The 17,945-nt window shown below is 44.9% G+C and overlaps 1 protein-coding gene across 1 annotated transcript; it reads left to right on the forward strand.

Moving 5' to 3' along the window:
• The first annotated feature begins 471 nt into the window (after positions 1 to 471).
• LOC104352421 (ankyrin repeat domain-containing protein 9) lies at positions 472 to 1,362 on the forward strand. Its single transcript, XM_009958753.1, has one exon. The coding sequence runs from the start codon at positions 472 to 474 to the stop codon at positions 1,360 to 1,362; it is 891 nt and encodes a 296-aa protein (XP_009957055.1).
• The last annotated feature ends 16,583 nt before the right edge of the window (positions 1,363 to 17,945 follow it).

A 17,945-nucleotide genomic window follows, 5' to 3' on the forward strand; every position in this document is an offset into this window, starting at 1 on the left:
GCGTGTGTGTGAGTGACATACAAAAAGAGACGAATACTGCTATTGCACTTACTGCAATGTATGAGCTGATCTGGTTAGACACGAAATGCAGACAGAAATCCGCCTTACCTCTCAAGCTAATTTTAGTCTCTCCCTCTCTCCTCTCTAGCTGTGTGTGTATAAAATCACTCGCAGTCTGACAGCGTTCCAGTAACCTGTGCCACGCGCAGAGCGGGTTGTACTTACTAACCATCTGCTTGCATGGCATGGGTTAACTGAGCCTGTGGGATTGTGCTTACCTAAACAAAACCACTGCAGTGAGGGGAAAAACAATGAATGGGTGGAGATGATCAGCCCATGCATTCCAGCTAGTGCAGTCCAGGCAGCAATGACAGCCTGAAGGTTGCAGCAGCATCGGGATCTGCATTCCAAGTGCACAGATCTTACAGTCTGGAGTGATTTTACGTGGAGCTGCTGTTTATTTGCTGAGCCATGGCCAGTAACCAGGCCAGCCTGCAGGATGATCAGAGCAGGCACTGCAAGTTCTTATCCTATATGTTCTACCAGGCTGTGAGAGATCACAAGCCTGTGTGGATGCTGGAAGACATGAGAACTATGGAGTATTTTTACTGGGAGGAAAATGCCAGCCTAAGGACCTACTCACCTTCAGAAGCCCTTCTCTATGCAGTGGTGCATAACCACCTGCCCTATGCTCAATATCTGCTGTCTCATTTTCCAGAAGAGGCTCTCAAGGTGCCTGGGGAACACTTCTGCTACTGCCCATCCTCTGCTCCTCACTTGGCCATGGCAGTTACATATGACAGGAGAGATATTTTGGGGCTGATCATCAAAATTGCACACAAGCTCCCCAGCTTGAACTCTTACATCAATAGGACCGGCTGCTTTCATCTGGAAGATGGGAAAACCCCCCTGCACCTTGCCTGCGAACTGCTGAGGTCAGAGACGGTCCTCATCCTCCTCGGAAATGGAGCTTCTCCCAGGATAGAGGACAGTAAAGGGCTTACCCCACTGGACGTCATCCTGGAGCAGATGTGGGACTCCAAAGTCAATGTGGCATCAAAGAAGCTCTGCCTCGACTACCTCTTGCTCTTCATGCCCAACCCACAGTTTAAGATGCGGAAAGTTCTGCAGGAGCATCCAGACCACTGGACAGCTTTGCTGGGGGAAGACAAATTCAACAGCCTGGTGGGGAACACGCCTGCTTCTTTATATCTGCAAGCTATGCAAACTATTCTCCAGACTCTTCCCCCCTCCCACTTCCCTAAAAGCATCCAGGAACTACCTATACCTCAGGCACTAAAGCCCTTACCATCCTATGGCAAAAAGCTACCGACAAAAAATGTGGTAAATGTTTTTCCTTGACTTTATTCGCTGGGTCTTGGATTTTCAAAGGCAACTTAGGGGAGCTGGTCATCCACCACCCTCTGCATTTTAGTGTGATTTTAGTACTTAACCTATTAGGCTATGCTGGAAAATCCAATATTTTGTGACAAGATTTTAAATGTCTTTTCTAATTGATTGCAGGCACGGCACTTTTAAAGGCAAAAGCCTTTCTTGTTTCCTGTTTTGTTGTGCATGTGAAGGGTTAACTGTAGTCGAGACTGTGTTATGTTTGGTTTCTTAGCTGTCAGCTGGTGTCAGTGTATCTGAATTCCCAATATGATAACTGTATCCTGTGTAACCTACCTGGATGAAAAGGAACTACGTGCCCAGTGGGATTTTCAAATGGTGTAACTATGGGACTGTGTTCTGCTAAAGCTGGAAGAAATACCATCCCATACCAACAGGGTTCAAACGTCAGGTGTCCTTTCTAACAATGATCTAGCATCATTTAGTAATAACCAAAAAGTCCATGGCTGATGCTGCAGGGGTGTAGAGGCAGTCCTGAAGGGTCCCTGATTTTACTGAGTTACTTTACAGCAGGTCACAGTGTGGAGGGCATGAGTTCAGAGAGGGGCAGTGGGTGTATATTCCTGGTGGGGGGGGATAGAGACGAGCAGATTAGCATCCTGTCTTGGCTGGGAGGGAGAGAGTTAAAGACAATCCCAGCCCTGATGCCTCTATAGACTTGTGCAATGGGGAAGGAACCATTTTCCCTGCTGTCCACAAAACAAACGGAAATCAGAGCAGGGCCAGAGGAAGCCCTGTCCTTCATAAGAGACATTATTTCTCCTTGACTTGTGTTTTAGGGCTGAACGTATCTCCACAAAAGACATAGCTCACTAACTTGATTTCCCAGTGGGTCTCAGAGCTACTGGCATTTGCTAGTTATCCTAAGCTAGGGCATGATGTTCTGCTGTTAAAAGTTCTCGCTTATCAATTAGAGTATTTTTGCCACCCGGGTCCAGACAGAGGGCCTAATCCTGGAAAATACAAAAAGTTCCCATTGACTCCCCTGGGCACTGCAGGCAGGGTGTGTTTGCAGAAAGCAGGGCTGGGGCTGCCCTGCTTTCTGGGGAGCTCTGCGCCTTGCTGCCCAGGCAGAGCCCTGTCTGTTCAAGGCAACCCGTCCTGCTCTCCCAGCCATGTCCAGCACCAACAACGCAGTAGTAGGATCCCAACTCCCTTTGGGGGACACCCCTTATTTTGGCCCAAATGTTCTCCTCTCTTTGTAAGCACAACCCTCTGCTCTGCTGAAGTAGCATAACCCATTTCCTCAGATCCGTACTGAACAGCAGTGAAGAAACTCTTCATCTCTTTAAATAAATTTGGAGCTGAAGGCTGTGGGGCACAAACCCCTTTTAGCAAGGCTCTGGCTAAGGAAGGATGTGTGTTCACATCTTGATTGCTAGTGCAAAAATGGCTTGTGTCTCATCTGGCTAATTCCCTGCCCATGCCAAGGCAGCTGGAGCTGCACCCTTTTTTCCACCAGCACAGGGAGCACTTCCCCTCGGTTTCCTTGTGCGTGGGCTACCTCCCGTGTGCCAGGACGCTGGTGATGCCAGCCACAGCCAGGCGGAGATTTCCTGCAGGGCTGCACAATGTGCCAGGCACATCCAACTGGAACATCCTTTTGGAGACATGAGGATGCTCCTCCCGGACATCCCTTCCTGCATGCAGTGGAAGCACCTTGGTGCTGATTCTTGCCACGCTGCACTAGATGGAAGATTCAGATTTGCTTGTGAGATGGAGAAGATGTCAGCCCAGCCCTACAAGTGGCAAGCAGGCCAAGAAGGGGTTAACCCTTCTCCTGAAATCCCACATCCCTGGTGCTGCAGTGTCCTTCCACCCCTTTGCCTGGGGACTTGCATGTCTTTCCCCATCTGTGTCTATTCCTCCTTGTGTGATGAGGGAGGGTGTGAATGGTGGCGGAGAAATTCAGGGTCAGTCTTGGGCGAGGGTTTTGCGGAGAGGCTGTTCCTTCGGCAGCCTCTGCAGCAGTCGGAGGCTGTCACAGCTTGGGAAGCACAGCAGAGCCCAAGGCAGATTTGCATTATAAGCGGTGGCTGAGCTGCTTCTGCCAAGCCCTGCAGGCTCCCCAGCCCTGGCAGCCCCCAGAAACCCGGAGCTGGAGGCAGAGGACAAAGCAGGCGCTCGCTGCCCAAGTCTGACAAGGGCAACTATGGCCCCTGTGGCACCCCTGGAGTCCGGAGGAGCAAGACTGGGTTTGTCCCCAGCAGCAATGCAGTATCTCATCCGGATGTCAGATGACAGTGGGCGAGAGGCGGAGGAGGCTGGTGATGGATATTATTAGAATAGTAATTAGGCCCTGGGAGCAGAGATTCCAGGGAAGGAGGGAAAGGAAATCATCAACTGTTATTGCAATGGCTCAAAACCATGAGAGTTTCGGTGCTATAAAGAGTTTCAGAAAAGACAGGAGGGAGGGGAAGGCTGTTCGACTTACAAATCAAAGGAGGCAAGTAGGAATTCTTGGCGTTAATGAGACAGCACTTTCTAATAAGGCAGGGGACTGTACCCAGAGAGCCAGAGCAACCCACTGCGAGCAAGTGGGTCTAAAATGCTGCAGGGATCTCTTGGTGACTGTAAGAGTTGTGGATCATTGCAAAGGTCAGGGTTCAGGCACTTTGTGGGTGGATTTATAGCAGGCAGCCGAATGCTTATGCGCAAGCATTTGCCCATGTGGGAGGCTGTCCTCTATCCACTGGGCCAGACAGAGGCTAAGAGATTCATTCTCTCAAACTCAAATTCTAGGGCATATCTGCCTCTGGTACCACAGCCTGGAAGAAAGCTGCTGGCCCACCATTGACCAACATGCAAAACCTCTGGTGTGCTCAGCCCAGAGCACAACAGGCAGCTACTCGTGCTGGGAAGATCACTCCACAGCCCTCTCATTCCTCCTTTTCCTGACCATTTTAACAAGAGATCAAGCACCAGCTGGCCCTCAGGTGCTGAGCTACCATCAGACCTCTATGCACAGTCCTGTTGGGCCAGAGTTTAGGGCCATTAGCGTTGTGGTGGTTATGGTACAAATGCAGAATGAGGCATCCTCCTGCTGGAATGGAGGAATCTTCTCCCTACACCTGGTTTGCTTATCTCGTGGTGAACTGCCTGTTAGTTTGAGATCCCATTTGTCTTCCTGCTGAGTACAGTGACATTACATCAGATATGGCCAAATCTACCTCAGCCCCGTCTGTGTTGAGTTTTTTTCTCCATTCTTTCCGAGCCAGGTTATTAGTGAAAGTAAACTCAAATTATTTTCCACACTTCCTGCAATGTGACAGTCTGTAATCTTGAAAAATACCTGTGTTTGCATGACAAATATGTTACTGACTTTGTTAATCAAAAAGGGTACTAGGTGCTGTGTAGTGATGTTTACATTTTGCATATATACGTACTGAGTAAGTGTAGCTAAGATCTGTATTTCTGAACTTGGGAAAAAGAATAAAAGCAAGAGAGAAAAGGGAGAGGGTAAAGTCTGCTCATCTTTGGATTACAGGTGGGCTCTGCAGGTTACGTCGTTTTAATTTCAATTTTGAGGAGTAGCATTGTAAGGATCTGAGTTGTGCGTGTATGCGCGTGACTTCAGTTTCGATGAGTATCGCTTCAGCGAGCACAGCGAGTGACTTGTGGGGTGTGTGCTTGTGTGTCTGTGTGTGTGTGCGTGTAAACGTGTGGGTGCATGTGTGCACATACATGTCTGTGTCTCTGTCTGCCCTCTCCTGGTAAAACTCGTAACTGTCTTACATTACCTGCCCACTCCAGTACTTGTACACATCAGTGATCGATGCCTTAAGAAAGCAGTCTTTTCGAGAGATAAGTGTGTGTTCCAAGCTCTGTGCTGCTGACAGGTAAGGACATCTCTTCTTCACTTGTAGAGAGGCAGCAGCTTTGCTCTTGAAATGGGTGTTTTACCCCTGAACACCAAACATAAGGGCTTCTGCTCACCAACAACCACAGTCATCCAGCAAAGGGCTTGTGATAGTGGCCACATTTTACTCTCGGATCCATTTTTTAAAAAAATAAAATCTATTAAACACATATCTTTGTCTTTCTTTTCTCTGGGCTGCCAGCAAAATTCAGCCAGCTATGACTTCCTAACCCTATGCTTCTGTCTATTTCTGCAGCACCATTAGCAGGAAGGGCAGGCCAAATTCTGACCTCAGTTACACCTCTTTACACCCGAAGTAACGCTTTTTAAGTCAATTGCATCACTCCCGATGTTTGTTGGTCTAAAGGAAAACAGAAAATGTTTGTGTACTTATATTCTTCAAGGCTCCATAACTCTGACTTCAGCATATAAATAAATGTGTTGCTTAATCCCTGAAAACATTTTTTACATTTTTCGTACATTGAATGTATATAGATATATATTTTCCATCTCTCTGACACTGATGGGCATTTCCCTGTTCCCAGTTCCCTTGGCTTTTTTGGAATCAGCATGACAGTGACAGATGCTGTTGTTCACTGATTAACACCGAATGTTGCCATGCCCAAGTACAAACGAATGTTCATTGTATGATACAACTTTCTTATAAAGCCATACTTTTGTAATTTTGGTTTCTCTTTTTTAGGGAAAAAAAATCTTCCATATAATTGTGTTTGTACATTACTCGCTGCATGATTAAAGATAAAAAGATTGTAACGTGCTGGGAATAAAATATATATACATACCCTGATATAATTAGGTATATTAGCTGTGAAAATAATTTAATCTGAATGTATTACTATAATAAACTTGCAGTATAAACTTGATGTGTCTTTTATTAGCCAGTTGGTCAAAACCACCCACCAGTATCTATTATTTTGCTTTGGCTCATCTTGGTGGTTGATGATATCATTCTGACTGCTGAGCCATTACCTCCAAAAATGTGATCTGAGGAAGACAATATTTTCCTTCACAGGCTTGCAATAGCTGGCTGTGTTGTCAGAGGACGACCCCAAGTGATGAGGTGAACCCACATTTCACAGATCTGTTGCAAGGTGGCGATGAATCAGAAGAATGGTCTCAACAGGGGCGAATGGTAATTGGTTTTGGAGATTTTAATCTTTTAGGTTTGAGTTCAGCTCACAGCATCTTATGACAAAGCTGTTTCCAGTGAATATAACAGTGCTGGCAGCCTCCATTGCCTGTCTGGTTTGTGTGCCATCAACAAGCTCCTTTTCTTCCTAAGTTTTTTCTCCACATGGAAAGATGCCCTGGTAAGGCTTCCAGCACCAACCCCAGCTTCTCCTGTAGGCTCAGCTGCTGCTGAAGTTCCTGGGGCAGGTGTGCACCTTGCACCCGCTGTGCTCTCCTTGGCATAACGATCCACTGGCTTCTGTGCACAAATATGGACCACCCAGCTCCTCTGCTGCCGTGCCAAAAACAGCTACTCAAAGTGTTTCAGATGATGAGTAGCTGGTTTTGATGATGATGATCACAGGGCTTGGACTCTACTGCCAACGGTACCCACAGGTCTCCTCAGCGTGCAATAGTACATACAATCTATAACCACAGGAGTTAGTACTTTGGCCTGCGCTTGCATAATAAGTTATTGGTTTCATGGAAGAATGCAGAGAGGGGAATTGTTTAATTGATCTCACTTAAAGAAGGCCAAGACTCTCCTTGCCTTCATAGTGGGAGATCTAGCCCTGACCACTTCACCACAAGAATGTGGTCCCCAAAGATGTAAGTTTTCTGGCTTATTTGCTTCCATCTTTCCTGTATTTGAGAATGAGAATCTAATTCAACTTCTCTCATGCCCTGGCAGCTCTGCTGAGGCTGACCCTCAGGGCACCAGCGAGCGCCTCTGGCAGCTGAGGGAGCCCTGGGCTAACGCGTCCCTCAGAGTCAGTCCCATCTAGGTACCATCTAGGTTTTTTCACAGCTGTGCTTAGTTGTAGCCCACACACCGGCAGGCAGCAAGACAGGTATTTAAACAGAGAAATTTAAAGGGTATATTCCCTTGTGTGGTGGGAAGCACTGTCAGAAGCAGATGATGCATTGACCAAAATCCTGCCCACGCCTCAGTTACTTGAGTGCACCTCCCTGAGTGAGTCACCTAAATGCAGCTGATAGGTTTGGCATGTCCCATACTAGCCCGTGTCCGTCTGGCCAGCACAGCAGCAATGCCTTCTGGGAGCACACACGGCGTTTGGCTGCACCACCACACTCAGCTGATGATATCAATGACTGTGTGTGGCCGTTGGGATCCAGCTTCCAAGACACCCACAGTTGTCTCTAGCACTTCAGAAGCTGCTCTGAAGCCAAGAAGCCATGTTTCTCTGGGGGTGACTCCCAAAGGCTGCTTGAATTGGAAAAACAACCGTAATTTTCCAGACTGGATCCCAGTTCCAGCTCTAGTACAGTGTGTTCATATTTTGCTATGGATCTCCTGTGAAGCCGAGGTTTATTGCTAGTGGGAAGGCTTTTGGTGAATTTCATGAATACGTACAAAGAGAAGATAGCTGTGCTCTGTACACCAGCTATGCCCACCCACACTATCAGATGGGCAGATTCCCGTGCAGAGCTGTGAGGAGGAGGAATGATGATCACCAAGTTGTCAGACTCACAAAAGAAAACCAGGGAGAAAAGAAGGGAAGAAAAGGATTGGGAGAGGCAGTATGGCAAGATCCCTTCTGGAAAGCAGATCCTACAGTTAAATGGAAAGCGGAAAAATAGACTGGAGACTCCCCAACCGTAGTACAAGCTACAAGAAGCACAAAAGCACAGAAATCACCACCTGCCACTTTCTCCTGGAACTCGGCTTCAGGGTCACAGAGAACGTCAGGTATTGGTCTCAAAACTGAGGCAATGTAACACCCTCACTCTCCACACTCTGGCTGACATCTAGATTGGATGGCTTTTGCCTCATATGGAGAGAAATTGTCGCAAAGTCTTCAAGGAGGCATTGGCATAAGTGTCTCAGAGACACAGGTCCACCCTGCTGCTGCCTACTTGCTCCCTACTCCTGCCCTCGACCGAGCAAGCCCCAGCAAAGCTGGGTCATGGTGCTGTCACACCAGTGCCAGTGCCACCCAAGGAGACAGAGGCTCTGGTAATGGGAATGAGCAACCAGGCAGGTGGTATTACTCCTTTCCAAGGTTGCTTTTAACCTCAGCAATAGATGGTCTTGTTCTTTGACACAAAATTAAACAGGGGAGATCTCTAGTAATGCTGAACCGAGCCCCACTCTGTCATGCTGTGCATTATGGGCGCATAAGAAATACCTTAACTGTCTCCTTAGTCAGAGGAGGCTTAGTGTGCTTATAGAATATCTCAAGTTGGAAGAGACCCACAAGGATCAAGCCCAACTGCTCCTCTCAGGACTACCTAAACTAAACCATGTCCAGACACTCCTTGAACTCTGACAGGCTCAGGGTCGTGACCGCTTCCTTGGGGAGCCTGTTCCAGTGACTGACCACCCTCTGGGTGAAGAACATTTTCCTAATGCCCAAATGTGGATAGAGTAGCTGATACCTGCTTGGGTTAAGGTCTGTAAACTATTCTCAGACGTTCTTCTTAACTAGATATTAACTGATGAAGGTAAGCTGTACAGTGCACAGAATTCTTTTCAAAATACTCTGTTTAATTTGCAAAGGTTATCACCCTAGTAGCTATTCCAGATCTCATGACTGACAAGTAGGCATCTGACCCATTTGCGGGAGAAAAATGTCATTTTTGTAACTGCTGAAAAAATATCATCTTTTCTTTTTAAATTGTTGGTTTAGGAATTACACATGAATTATTATAAATAATTATTATTTTAATGCTTTACTGTAATTGGAAAACATCTTTCTTAAAATTGAAAAATAATTGGAAAATAAATATACACATGTAGTGATGGAATATGATAAGAAAGGAGGCCTAAAGGGGTGTGTGATGGAATTGTCTCTGTCACAATATTAATATTTAAGATCCTCATAACAATTCAATGTTCTATATTTATTAAGTGAATAGTAATAGAATGAAAAACGCATAGGTCATTATTTGCCTTCAAGTGAATTCAGGAATTTTCATCAACTTGGACTTTCAAATAATTTGAGCATCAGCAGTTAAAAATACATAGTTTGCTATACTAATTATTTTTAATTATTGAATACTGGCTACAGCTCTGGTTACCTTTAAGAAAGGTAACCAGAGGTAGTTTTTATAACAAAAAAGGCAATGAGCATAGCCCTGTATTGCAACGTGCTGTTGCGTATTTATAATCACTCTAAAAATAATTGTGAGTCATTACTTGAGTTCTATGCACGTAACAGATGAATTACACAAAGATTTGCAAGGTATCTGAGAGTGCCCGTATGTTTTAACTCTTCCTTGCTACTTCAATCTTTTTCATGCTTTTAGCTATTAATACGGGACAATCAATTTTTTATATAATAAGCAGCCACTAGCCCATTAGGGCTTCTGCTGTAAACAAAGATGCTTTGTATTGAATCTTGTATATGTTGCAGCAATAAAACTACACCCTATTTAAGAAAGTACCGTAAACGTTGGCATAAGCATCAGGCTCACTGACAGCTCTAAGGTCCAGGGAATTCTGGACCAGGGAATTCTAATGTTTTGCTTTTCATTTGCTAAGTCATCAAGGTAGTTTTGGACCATCAGAGTTCTTCTGAATCCTAATGAATAATTCACCATTTTTTATGGTGTGTGATGGATTCTCTGATGTTATCAGTCAAGCAGAGATACATGATCCCCTACCATAGCTTCATAAAATGTCAGACGATAATTCAGTGTAAACATTTACTTCAAGATGGGGTGGCAGAAAGTGCTCTTAGAGTACCTAGTTTCATGAAGTGATAATTTTCCACTGTCAAGTTTGATGTTCAGGTTTCTCCACAGCTATCATAGAATCATAGAATATCCAGGGTTGGAAGGGATCCATGAGGATCATAGAGTCCAACTCCAGACTCTACATAGGGCAACCTGAAAGTTAAACCATGTATCTAAGAGTGCTGTCAAACACTTCTTGAATACTGACAGGCTTGGGGCCATTACTACTTCCCTGAGGAGCTTGCACCAGTGCTTGACCACCCTCTCAGATTTTTCCTGATGTCCAATATGAACTTCCCCTGATGCAGCTTTAAGCCACTCCCTCACGTCCTATCACCTGACACCAGACAGAAGAGATAAGCACCTCCCTCTCCACTCCCCCTCATGACACAGTTGTAGACATCAACCTTCACCCTTCAATCTCCTTTTCTCTAAGCTGAACAAACTTGTATCCTCAGTCCCTCTCCGTAAGTCATGCCTTCTAGTCCCAGAATGATAAAACTTATCATCATACTATGTTTGTCAAATACCCCAAATGTAGTAAGTACTCCAAAGAGGACATATTTCCTGAGAAAATATACAAAATGCATTCGGTATGACAAAACTTATATTGGGGAGATAAACAGAAGGAGAGAAGAGTGAGACCGGTAGTCATGAGGTCATACCATTCACATAAGGCCAGAAGGCTACCCACATTCTCCATGGCTGCTACAATAACTGGCGTACATAACAATTACCAGATCATAACTCCAGGATCCTATACATTCTCTTCAGTATAGTTCCTAGTTATTCTCAATGATCTCTTGAAAAAAAGAAGAGAGAGGAAACTCAACAACCAGGATGACAAAAATGGCAGAAAAGGCCAATTACAGTCAGTCTTTCAAGTACTCCATCTCTGATCTCTCAGTCCTGCTCCTCAGAGGAGAACCAAAAACTGAAAGACCAGACCAAAATGCAAAACTATTTCAAATTAAAAAGGATTCAATATAGATTATCTTTATGGCTTATCGTAATTGTCCACAATTTCACACTGTTACTCCATAAAGACACATATTATACCAAAAACTTCATTACTGTCCTCATTGCCGCATCATCTTTTGCTTTACAGGTGTGAAAGCCTCTTTGTCTTTTGTTGTCTAATCAACTGACATTAATTAAATTAATAAATTATTTTGAACTATAGTCAGAATGCCTTATGTATCTGAAAACATAAGGAGTAGCTGGAATATAGGATTGGGATATATAACATGTGGAGGTCCTTCAGGTGTCTTTTGCTATCTGTGGTGTTTGCATACTTGAAAAAGTCCAGTACCACTGCAAACACAAAGATGTCACTGTTCAGTCCTTTCTCCAGTCATTGGTAATATATTAAACAAAACTGGTTCCAGCACTGATCCCTGGGAGACCCCATCACTGGCTCTTCTCCGCGACAATCACTAAATCCCACCCTTTTCCCTGCTGTAACCAGCTTTCACTCCATGAAATAAATCCTGTGATCCCACCACAGCTTCATTTCTTTAATAACCTTTGGTGTGGAACCTTGGCAACGGCTTTTTGAGAATCCAAATACACTATGTGCACTGGATCTCTCCTTTATCCTCCATCCCTTTAAGTTAGATAAGTAATTTACAAACAAATTTTTATGAAACTACATTTTGCAGTAAAACCTGCAAGGACATGTGAGAATTAAAAAGCATCGTCCATCTGAAGGACCTAAAGATTTTTATAAATTGTGCAAAGTCTGCTTACAGAAGTATCTCCTGCAGTGTGGAAGCGTTGCCCCATATGGGATGGAAGTCAGCAGAGCAGCTCAATACCTCACCGTGGTACTTTCCTATCCAGTTTTCCTTTCCACTAAAGACTTGGAAAGCTACATTTTAAGCTTGTAAAATATAGCAGTGCATATACAGACCTGAAATCCTTATTCTATATACATCTGTCTCTGGTACTTGGACAAATACTACTTCTGTGTCTTTACTGACCCCATCCCAAAACTTTCTGAAGAACTTTATTGTATTATGTGTACATGATACTCAACATAATTAGGCCCAGTTAACGAAAGAAGTACTTACAGGGTCTCCATCAATGAGATAATGCCTGTTCCTCTGGAGCAATGCCCATCACAGTGTAAAGCACATTGTCTTGAGATTGCAGGGGAAATCTAGACAAATTTTTTTAAAAGACCTTCTGATTTTGAGGCTTTGACTGAAGCCAAAAACGAGCAACTACAAGACAAATATCTCTGTTCTTCTGCCTGGAAGGTGTTAGGCAGTGACACTGTAAGCCGTCTCTTTTTTCCGAGTTTATTGATCTTAGAGAGATGCTATTTTCAGCTGTGATGCATATATTTTCAGACACTAAACTTCTCACCAATATAGTTGATTGCTTGATCAAATGTTTTTTATGGGACTCCTGTGGGCAGAACGGAACTTCAGTGATAGCTACAGGCTTTGGCTTACTTCTGTACCAGCCGGCAGAGCCCTGCATGGTGACAGACAGAGATAAAATTACATTCCATGCATAATTTGGGATTTAATGAAAGGAAAGCAGAAATGATAGGAAGAGCGAGCTTTGCTTAAATTAAGTTTCTGCTTAAAGGTGTGTTCCCTAAGCACTCAGAAATCCACCTGCTTTCTTAGACCACCTCGCTCAGATCTGGTGAGCTTCAGGAAGGTGCAAGGTAAGGTCAGTAACGCAAAATTTGGAACAGGGAGGCTATTGGTAACTTTCCCACAAAATTACCCTGCTCTCCTTTTGCAAAATTAACAGATTCTAGAAGCAGATTTGTGCTTTATATTCTTTGGAAAACATGAAGCAGGTTTCAGAAGGTCTCAATTTTACACCAACACTCATCATCATCATCCTTTCAAGTACAAAATGTCAATTAAATGACAAGGTCCAAACCTAGACCTGTCCATGCACATTCTTAGCCCCTTTTGCAGATGTTTAGTCCTGGGGACCCCCTTCTGTCATGGCCTGAGCCTTTGCCACCACGGCGTTGTGGGGGTATGAACACCCAAATTTAAAGCTCTAAAAATTACTGCACATGATACACAGCATACAGCATGAAAGCGCATGTAAGCATCATGGTTGATGTGAAAGAGGTGGACCTGCATGAGTCTTACTTCTTTTTCTCACTCTTTCTTTCACTCTCAGGGTAAAAAGACTCTGCCTCAGCCAGGCAGGAACCCGTGAGTAATGCTGGGGACAAACAATGACCCGCTTTGGTGCTGGTGTCAGTGGCTTCCAAGCCTCCATGCTGGACCTGTTGGTGCAACTGCTCTCAGGTTCAGGAAGGCAACTCCCTGCCTTTAGGAAGATCAGGTCAGACTTTAAATAGGCAGCTGCAGCTTTAGTCTGAGTAGCTACTGCTTTTTTTTTTCTCCATGCGGACCTTTATACCATCCTTGATAAAATCTAAAAACTGTTGAACGTGGGACAGCTGCTAATGAATATGTTCTCACTAGCTAAAAGCAAGGAAAAAGAGAGTGTGTTTTAAAATGAAAGCTCTGCGTTTAAGTTTTAGATTTCAAGTGCTTTAAGTGTTTCAAGTGCTTTAAGGCCAGCTTTGCCCAGCTATTGCCTGATTCGCTGCATGGCTCCCTGCATTGTTGTGTAGCGGTCGGTGCTCAGATCGCCACAGCTTTGAAGCGGATCCATCTAGACCTTTCCCGCCTCTCTTCGTCGTCAGTACCGCAAGAGCCCTGCGGGGCTTTTGAACTCAAATGCTACCTTTTATTAGAAGAGAAAATAAAGCTTGTAACTCACAAAATGGAGGAAACTCAGCTGGGCAAGGCAGGATAAAAATAAAAGGGGATTGTGAAGAAACCCCCCTTCCCACAGGCTTGCCCAGTGCTGCGGCACATGAAGAAGTAAAAACAACTTCTTCCACCTGAGCAGCTGCTAACCATGATCATTTACACGCACAGTAGTTGGCTTTTTTTTTTTTTTTTTTTTTTTCCCCACTGTCTTAATATTTTCCAGAGCAAAACGGAGCATGCCGGTGGGTACCGCCAGCGCCGCCTCGCCTCAGCCGGCTGAGGGGCCGCCGCCTCTCTCCCGGCCGCAAGATGGCGCCGCGACCCTGCCGGCGGGAAGGCGCGGCCGTTGGCCTCTGTGAGGGGACGCGGGGCCGTGAGGCGACCGCGCCGCCGACGTCCGCCCTACACCGTGCCCGGCCGCTGCTGGTGCTGGCACAGCTTTTGGGCGCAGTGTCCAAACCAAGTTCAAATAAGCAAAACCAGTCACAGGAAGGTGTGCAGGTGCCTTTACTCTCAGCCACCAAAGATTTGGGTGTTATTCCAGCAACAGGAGGGCCTCAGGTGCCCTAGAAGTTGACCCTGGAGCTAGGCTCTAAAGAAAGAGCTATAAACAGAAGCAAATTGTTTTGCACAGGTCTTGGGGGGGGTCGCTGAGCAGAGATGAGTTTCAGCCCTGAAAAGCAACTGAGTGCTTCCCGTCCTCTCATCTTTGCTGCCTCCAAGGGACAGGAGCAGCTGCGGTGGCTGAAGTTGGCGGTGGGTGGCTGAGAGTATTTAGCAAAGCATGTAAAATCCAGGCATCTGAGGCAGCCTTGCTGGTGCACTAGTCCTGTGCAAAAAAGCTCATTAGACAGAGGAGTCCGGGGTGGTGGAGCTGCAAGAGCCACCATTTTCCCAGCTCTGAAGAGGAGGCTGGTGAGACTGACTGTGGCAGGATGTGGAGGAAGGCACTTCCACTGCGCCAGGCAAGGAGCTGGCCTGTGAGCATGGTCATCTGCTGCAGAAAGCACAGGATTGCTGAGGGGGTTGATACCTGTTGGGAACAAGGAAAGGTACTGCCGAAGATGTCTTTAGCTGTGTTTCTGGCACATTTGATTAAATCTCAAACAGCTCCCTAGACAGTGGTAGCAGGCCTGATAGCCTAAAGGCTCAGCTAACAAATCAGTATAGCTTTCTGGTGATATTGCCCTCTGATCTGAGGGTCTGTCCCTTTATTTTCTCTGCCTCAAGGCTAATCAGCAGAGCTTGCAAACCAATAACAAATCAGTTAAAAATCAGCTTTATATGCAAAGCCTAAAATAAAACATCTGTATATATCCCAGAAGCCTTCACAACCCCCTGTTTTATTAGTATCTCTAAAATAACTTTTCTTTCCTGACTCTAATTCCAGCCAGAAGCACTCAGATAATCCTCGTAGGACTGTTATGTGTATTTCCAATTAAGCAATTTATAAGCACTGTCTGCGAGGAGCTTTTTGTTCTTAAGGAAATTATTTCTTCATTAAGCATAAAACAAGTCTTTTTTTATCCCTGCTTTATCTGAAAGCCCTTGTGCCCCCTTCACATATGGTTTAAGTACTGAACTATGTAGAAGGAGATTAATCATCTTGTATCCCAACAAGCAGGCAAGACACGGCAGCTGGGTCAGCTGCACAGGGAATAGGCTTTTCAGTGTTTGTTTTCAGAGAGCAGTAAAAGTCAGACAGACAGACACTCACTTTGAAGCTACTTGCCTTTGCCAGAGGCAACCCACACAATCATCAGCCCTTCTGGATTCTGAGTCATGAAGAGCTGCTGCAGATAAAATGAAGACAGTCAAGAGGAAAAAAAAAATCCCATTCATACCCAGCTAATGAGTAGAAGTTCCAAATTGCCTCTTGTTTTCCAGGCTGTGTACCTTAATTAGATGAATCACAGAAAACTGAGGGTGGAAAACAAGGGCCAGAGAGCTCATAAGAGTCCACTTCATTCTTTTACACTAGCAGCATTATCTACCTCCCCTTCCCTTCGCCAGGGAAGAATGTCCCTCCGTGTTCTTGGACAAAAATGTCTCCTGGCATAAGGCATGGACTAGCATAGAAAATGGAGAGCAGAAATGATGTATGATTGACTTGAGCTAGTAGCACAAGCACTCTATTTCTATTCTTCTCCCCAAACCCAACTATTTACACTTTCTGTAAAGGCGCTTACCAGCCCACTTTCTGGTCAAGGTCAGACCTTTCTGGTCAAGGTCAGACAAAATAGCATTGAGTTGCACTGAGCAGCAACGTGAGGGACCAACTTCGAAGTGATGGCCCACTTGCTAGTATTAGGAATTGACTCATCAGAAAGTCTCCTGTTGTGGGAAAAGGAAGACATTATGAGCCTTGGGCATTCCTGGGACCCTGGGAAGAAACCTCATGTTACTGTAATAAGTAAACTGCATTCCCTTCATCTTTCTCTAAGACAGATTAGAAGGAGACAGCCTAACAATGGGACAGTTCCTGAATGTTGAAGATTGGTATCTAGTTTCAGTTTACAGTAACAAGTGTAGAGACATGGAAGGACTGATAAGAGAAAATGTAGTTAGTATAGTTAGTAAACAGCTAACACATCATGTCATGTAAGCCTATGCCAATGCTTAGCTTGCATGGGGTCAGTGGAAAATATGTCATGTATCCCAGTGGAACCAGCAGCCCCACATGTTTCTCCCACTGTGTAAAATGGGTGTGTAAAATGGCTGATGGTAATGGAGCTAGTAGCGGTGTGTTCAACTGTACAGTTCAATGTAGACATCGTATAGTTCAGTGAAGAGATGATGAGTTCAGAATGCACTTAAAACCTTGAGGTTTCTTTCTCAGTCCCTGTATATCATGTCATGCTCAATAACAACATTTGATTGTTTCCCTTTCTGTGACTGAGTGGATTTATTTTCTAGCAGCACAAGGAAGAAATGCACGGCTGTAGTTCCCTTGGCAAGCCTGATGGCATTGTGTATTTTGGTTATTCTGGTTTTATGATGTCTGTCTCTGTCATAAAGGGAAATAGGTTTTGAAGAGGGGTTTGAAGGAAGATGGGGTAATGTGTGTCATTGTACATGGCTCCTGGGACAGAGACAGCTCCTGGCAAATGAAGAGTCACTGATCTGGCAGGTAAAAAAGAAGTCCCTTATGTCATGGTGGCATGAAAGAAAGGAAAAGCATAGAGTGACAAACAAGTCATACTTGGTGCTCAGAGTCAGCAGTGTTGTCAGAATGGAGGGGAGAACAGCAAAGTAAATGTCAAAAGAAGATAAGCATGTTGATAAAGGCACTGTGGAACACAGAGATGTGTAGAAAATAATGCTGTAGTGGGAAATCAAGGATGAGGAGGGAAAAGTAAGTGTTAAAGATACTATTATTATGCAGGGAATGAGGTTGAACTGGAAGCTGTTCTTTGGGTTGGCTGCAGTGTCAGAGAGGCCAGAAAGGGGGGAAATAACGTCAGGTAGAAGATAAAGTAAAAGGGGACAAGGGCATGATCTGCCCTGAGTCTCAGAAACATTGCAGAAGAAGAATCATTGGTATTCAAGTATAGCCTAACATGCAAAAAAGTATAGAGAGCAGCTGGAGCTGTCTGGCTACTTACCTGAAAGAAAAGGGACATGGCAGCATCTTAGTAACAAAAAATTAAAGAGAACAAGAGGGCACAGTCAAAGAGAAAGATCAGGATTTAATTTGCTTGGTGTCCAGTCAGCAAGAGACATGGGGGTGGCAATATTGCCAAAGCAAATCTGGGTTGAGGGAAATAGATTGGAAGCTGTGAGTCAGATGTGTGAGCTCACAGTTGCACAGCCGATATTTGAAGCTGCAGGAAGATCATATGAAGCTCCAAGGGGGCATTTCTTCCCGGGTTTTACAGTTCAGATGCCATCAGAACACATACAGTTTAACAATCCTTAGTCATCGCAAACCTGCAAGAGCACGTCAGGGGCAGAGAAGAGAAAGGGAGAGCAGTGGCCAGATATGGAGCTGTAGGAATATTCGTTGAATAGAGGTAGGAAGTTGA

The sequence above is a fragment of the Leptosomus discolor genome, chromosome 2, assembly GCF_034619465.1.
Source record: "Leptosomus discolor isolate bLepDis1 chromosome 2, bLepDis1.hap2, whole genome shotgun sequence".
NCBI classification, from domain to species: domain Eukaryota; kingdom Metazoa; phylum Chordata; class Aves; order Leptosomiformes; family Leptosomidae; genus Leptosomus; species Leptosomus discolor.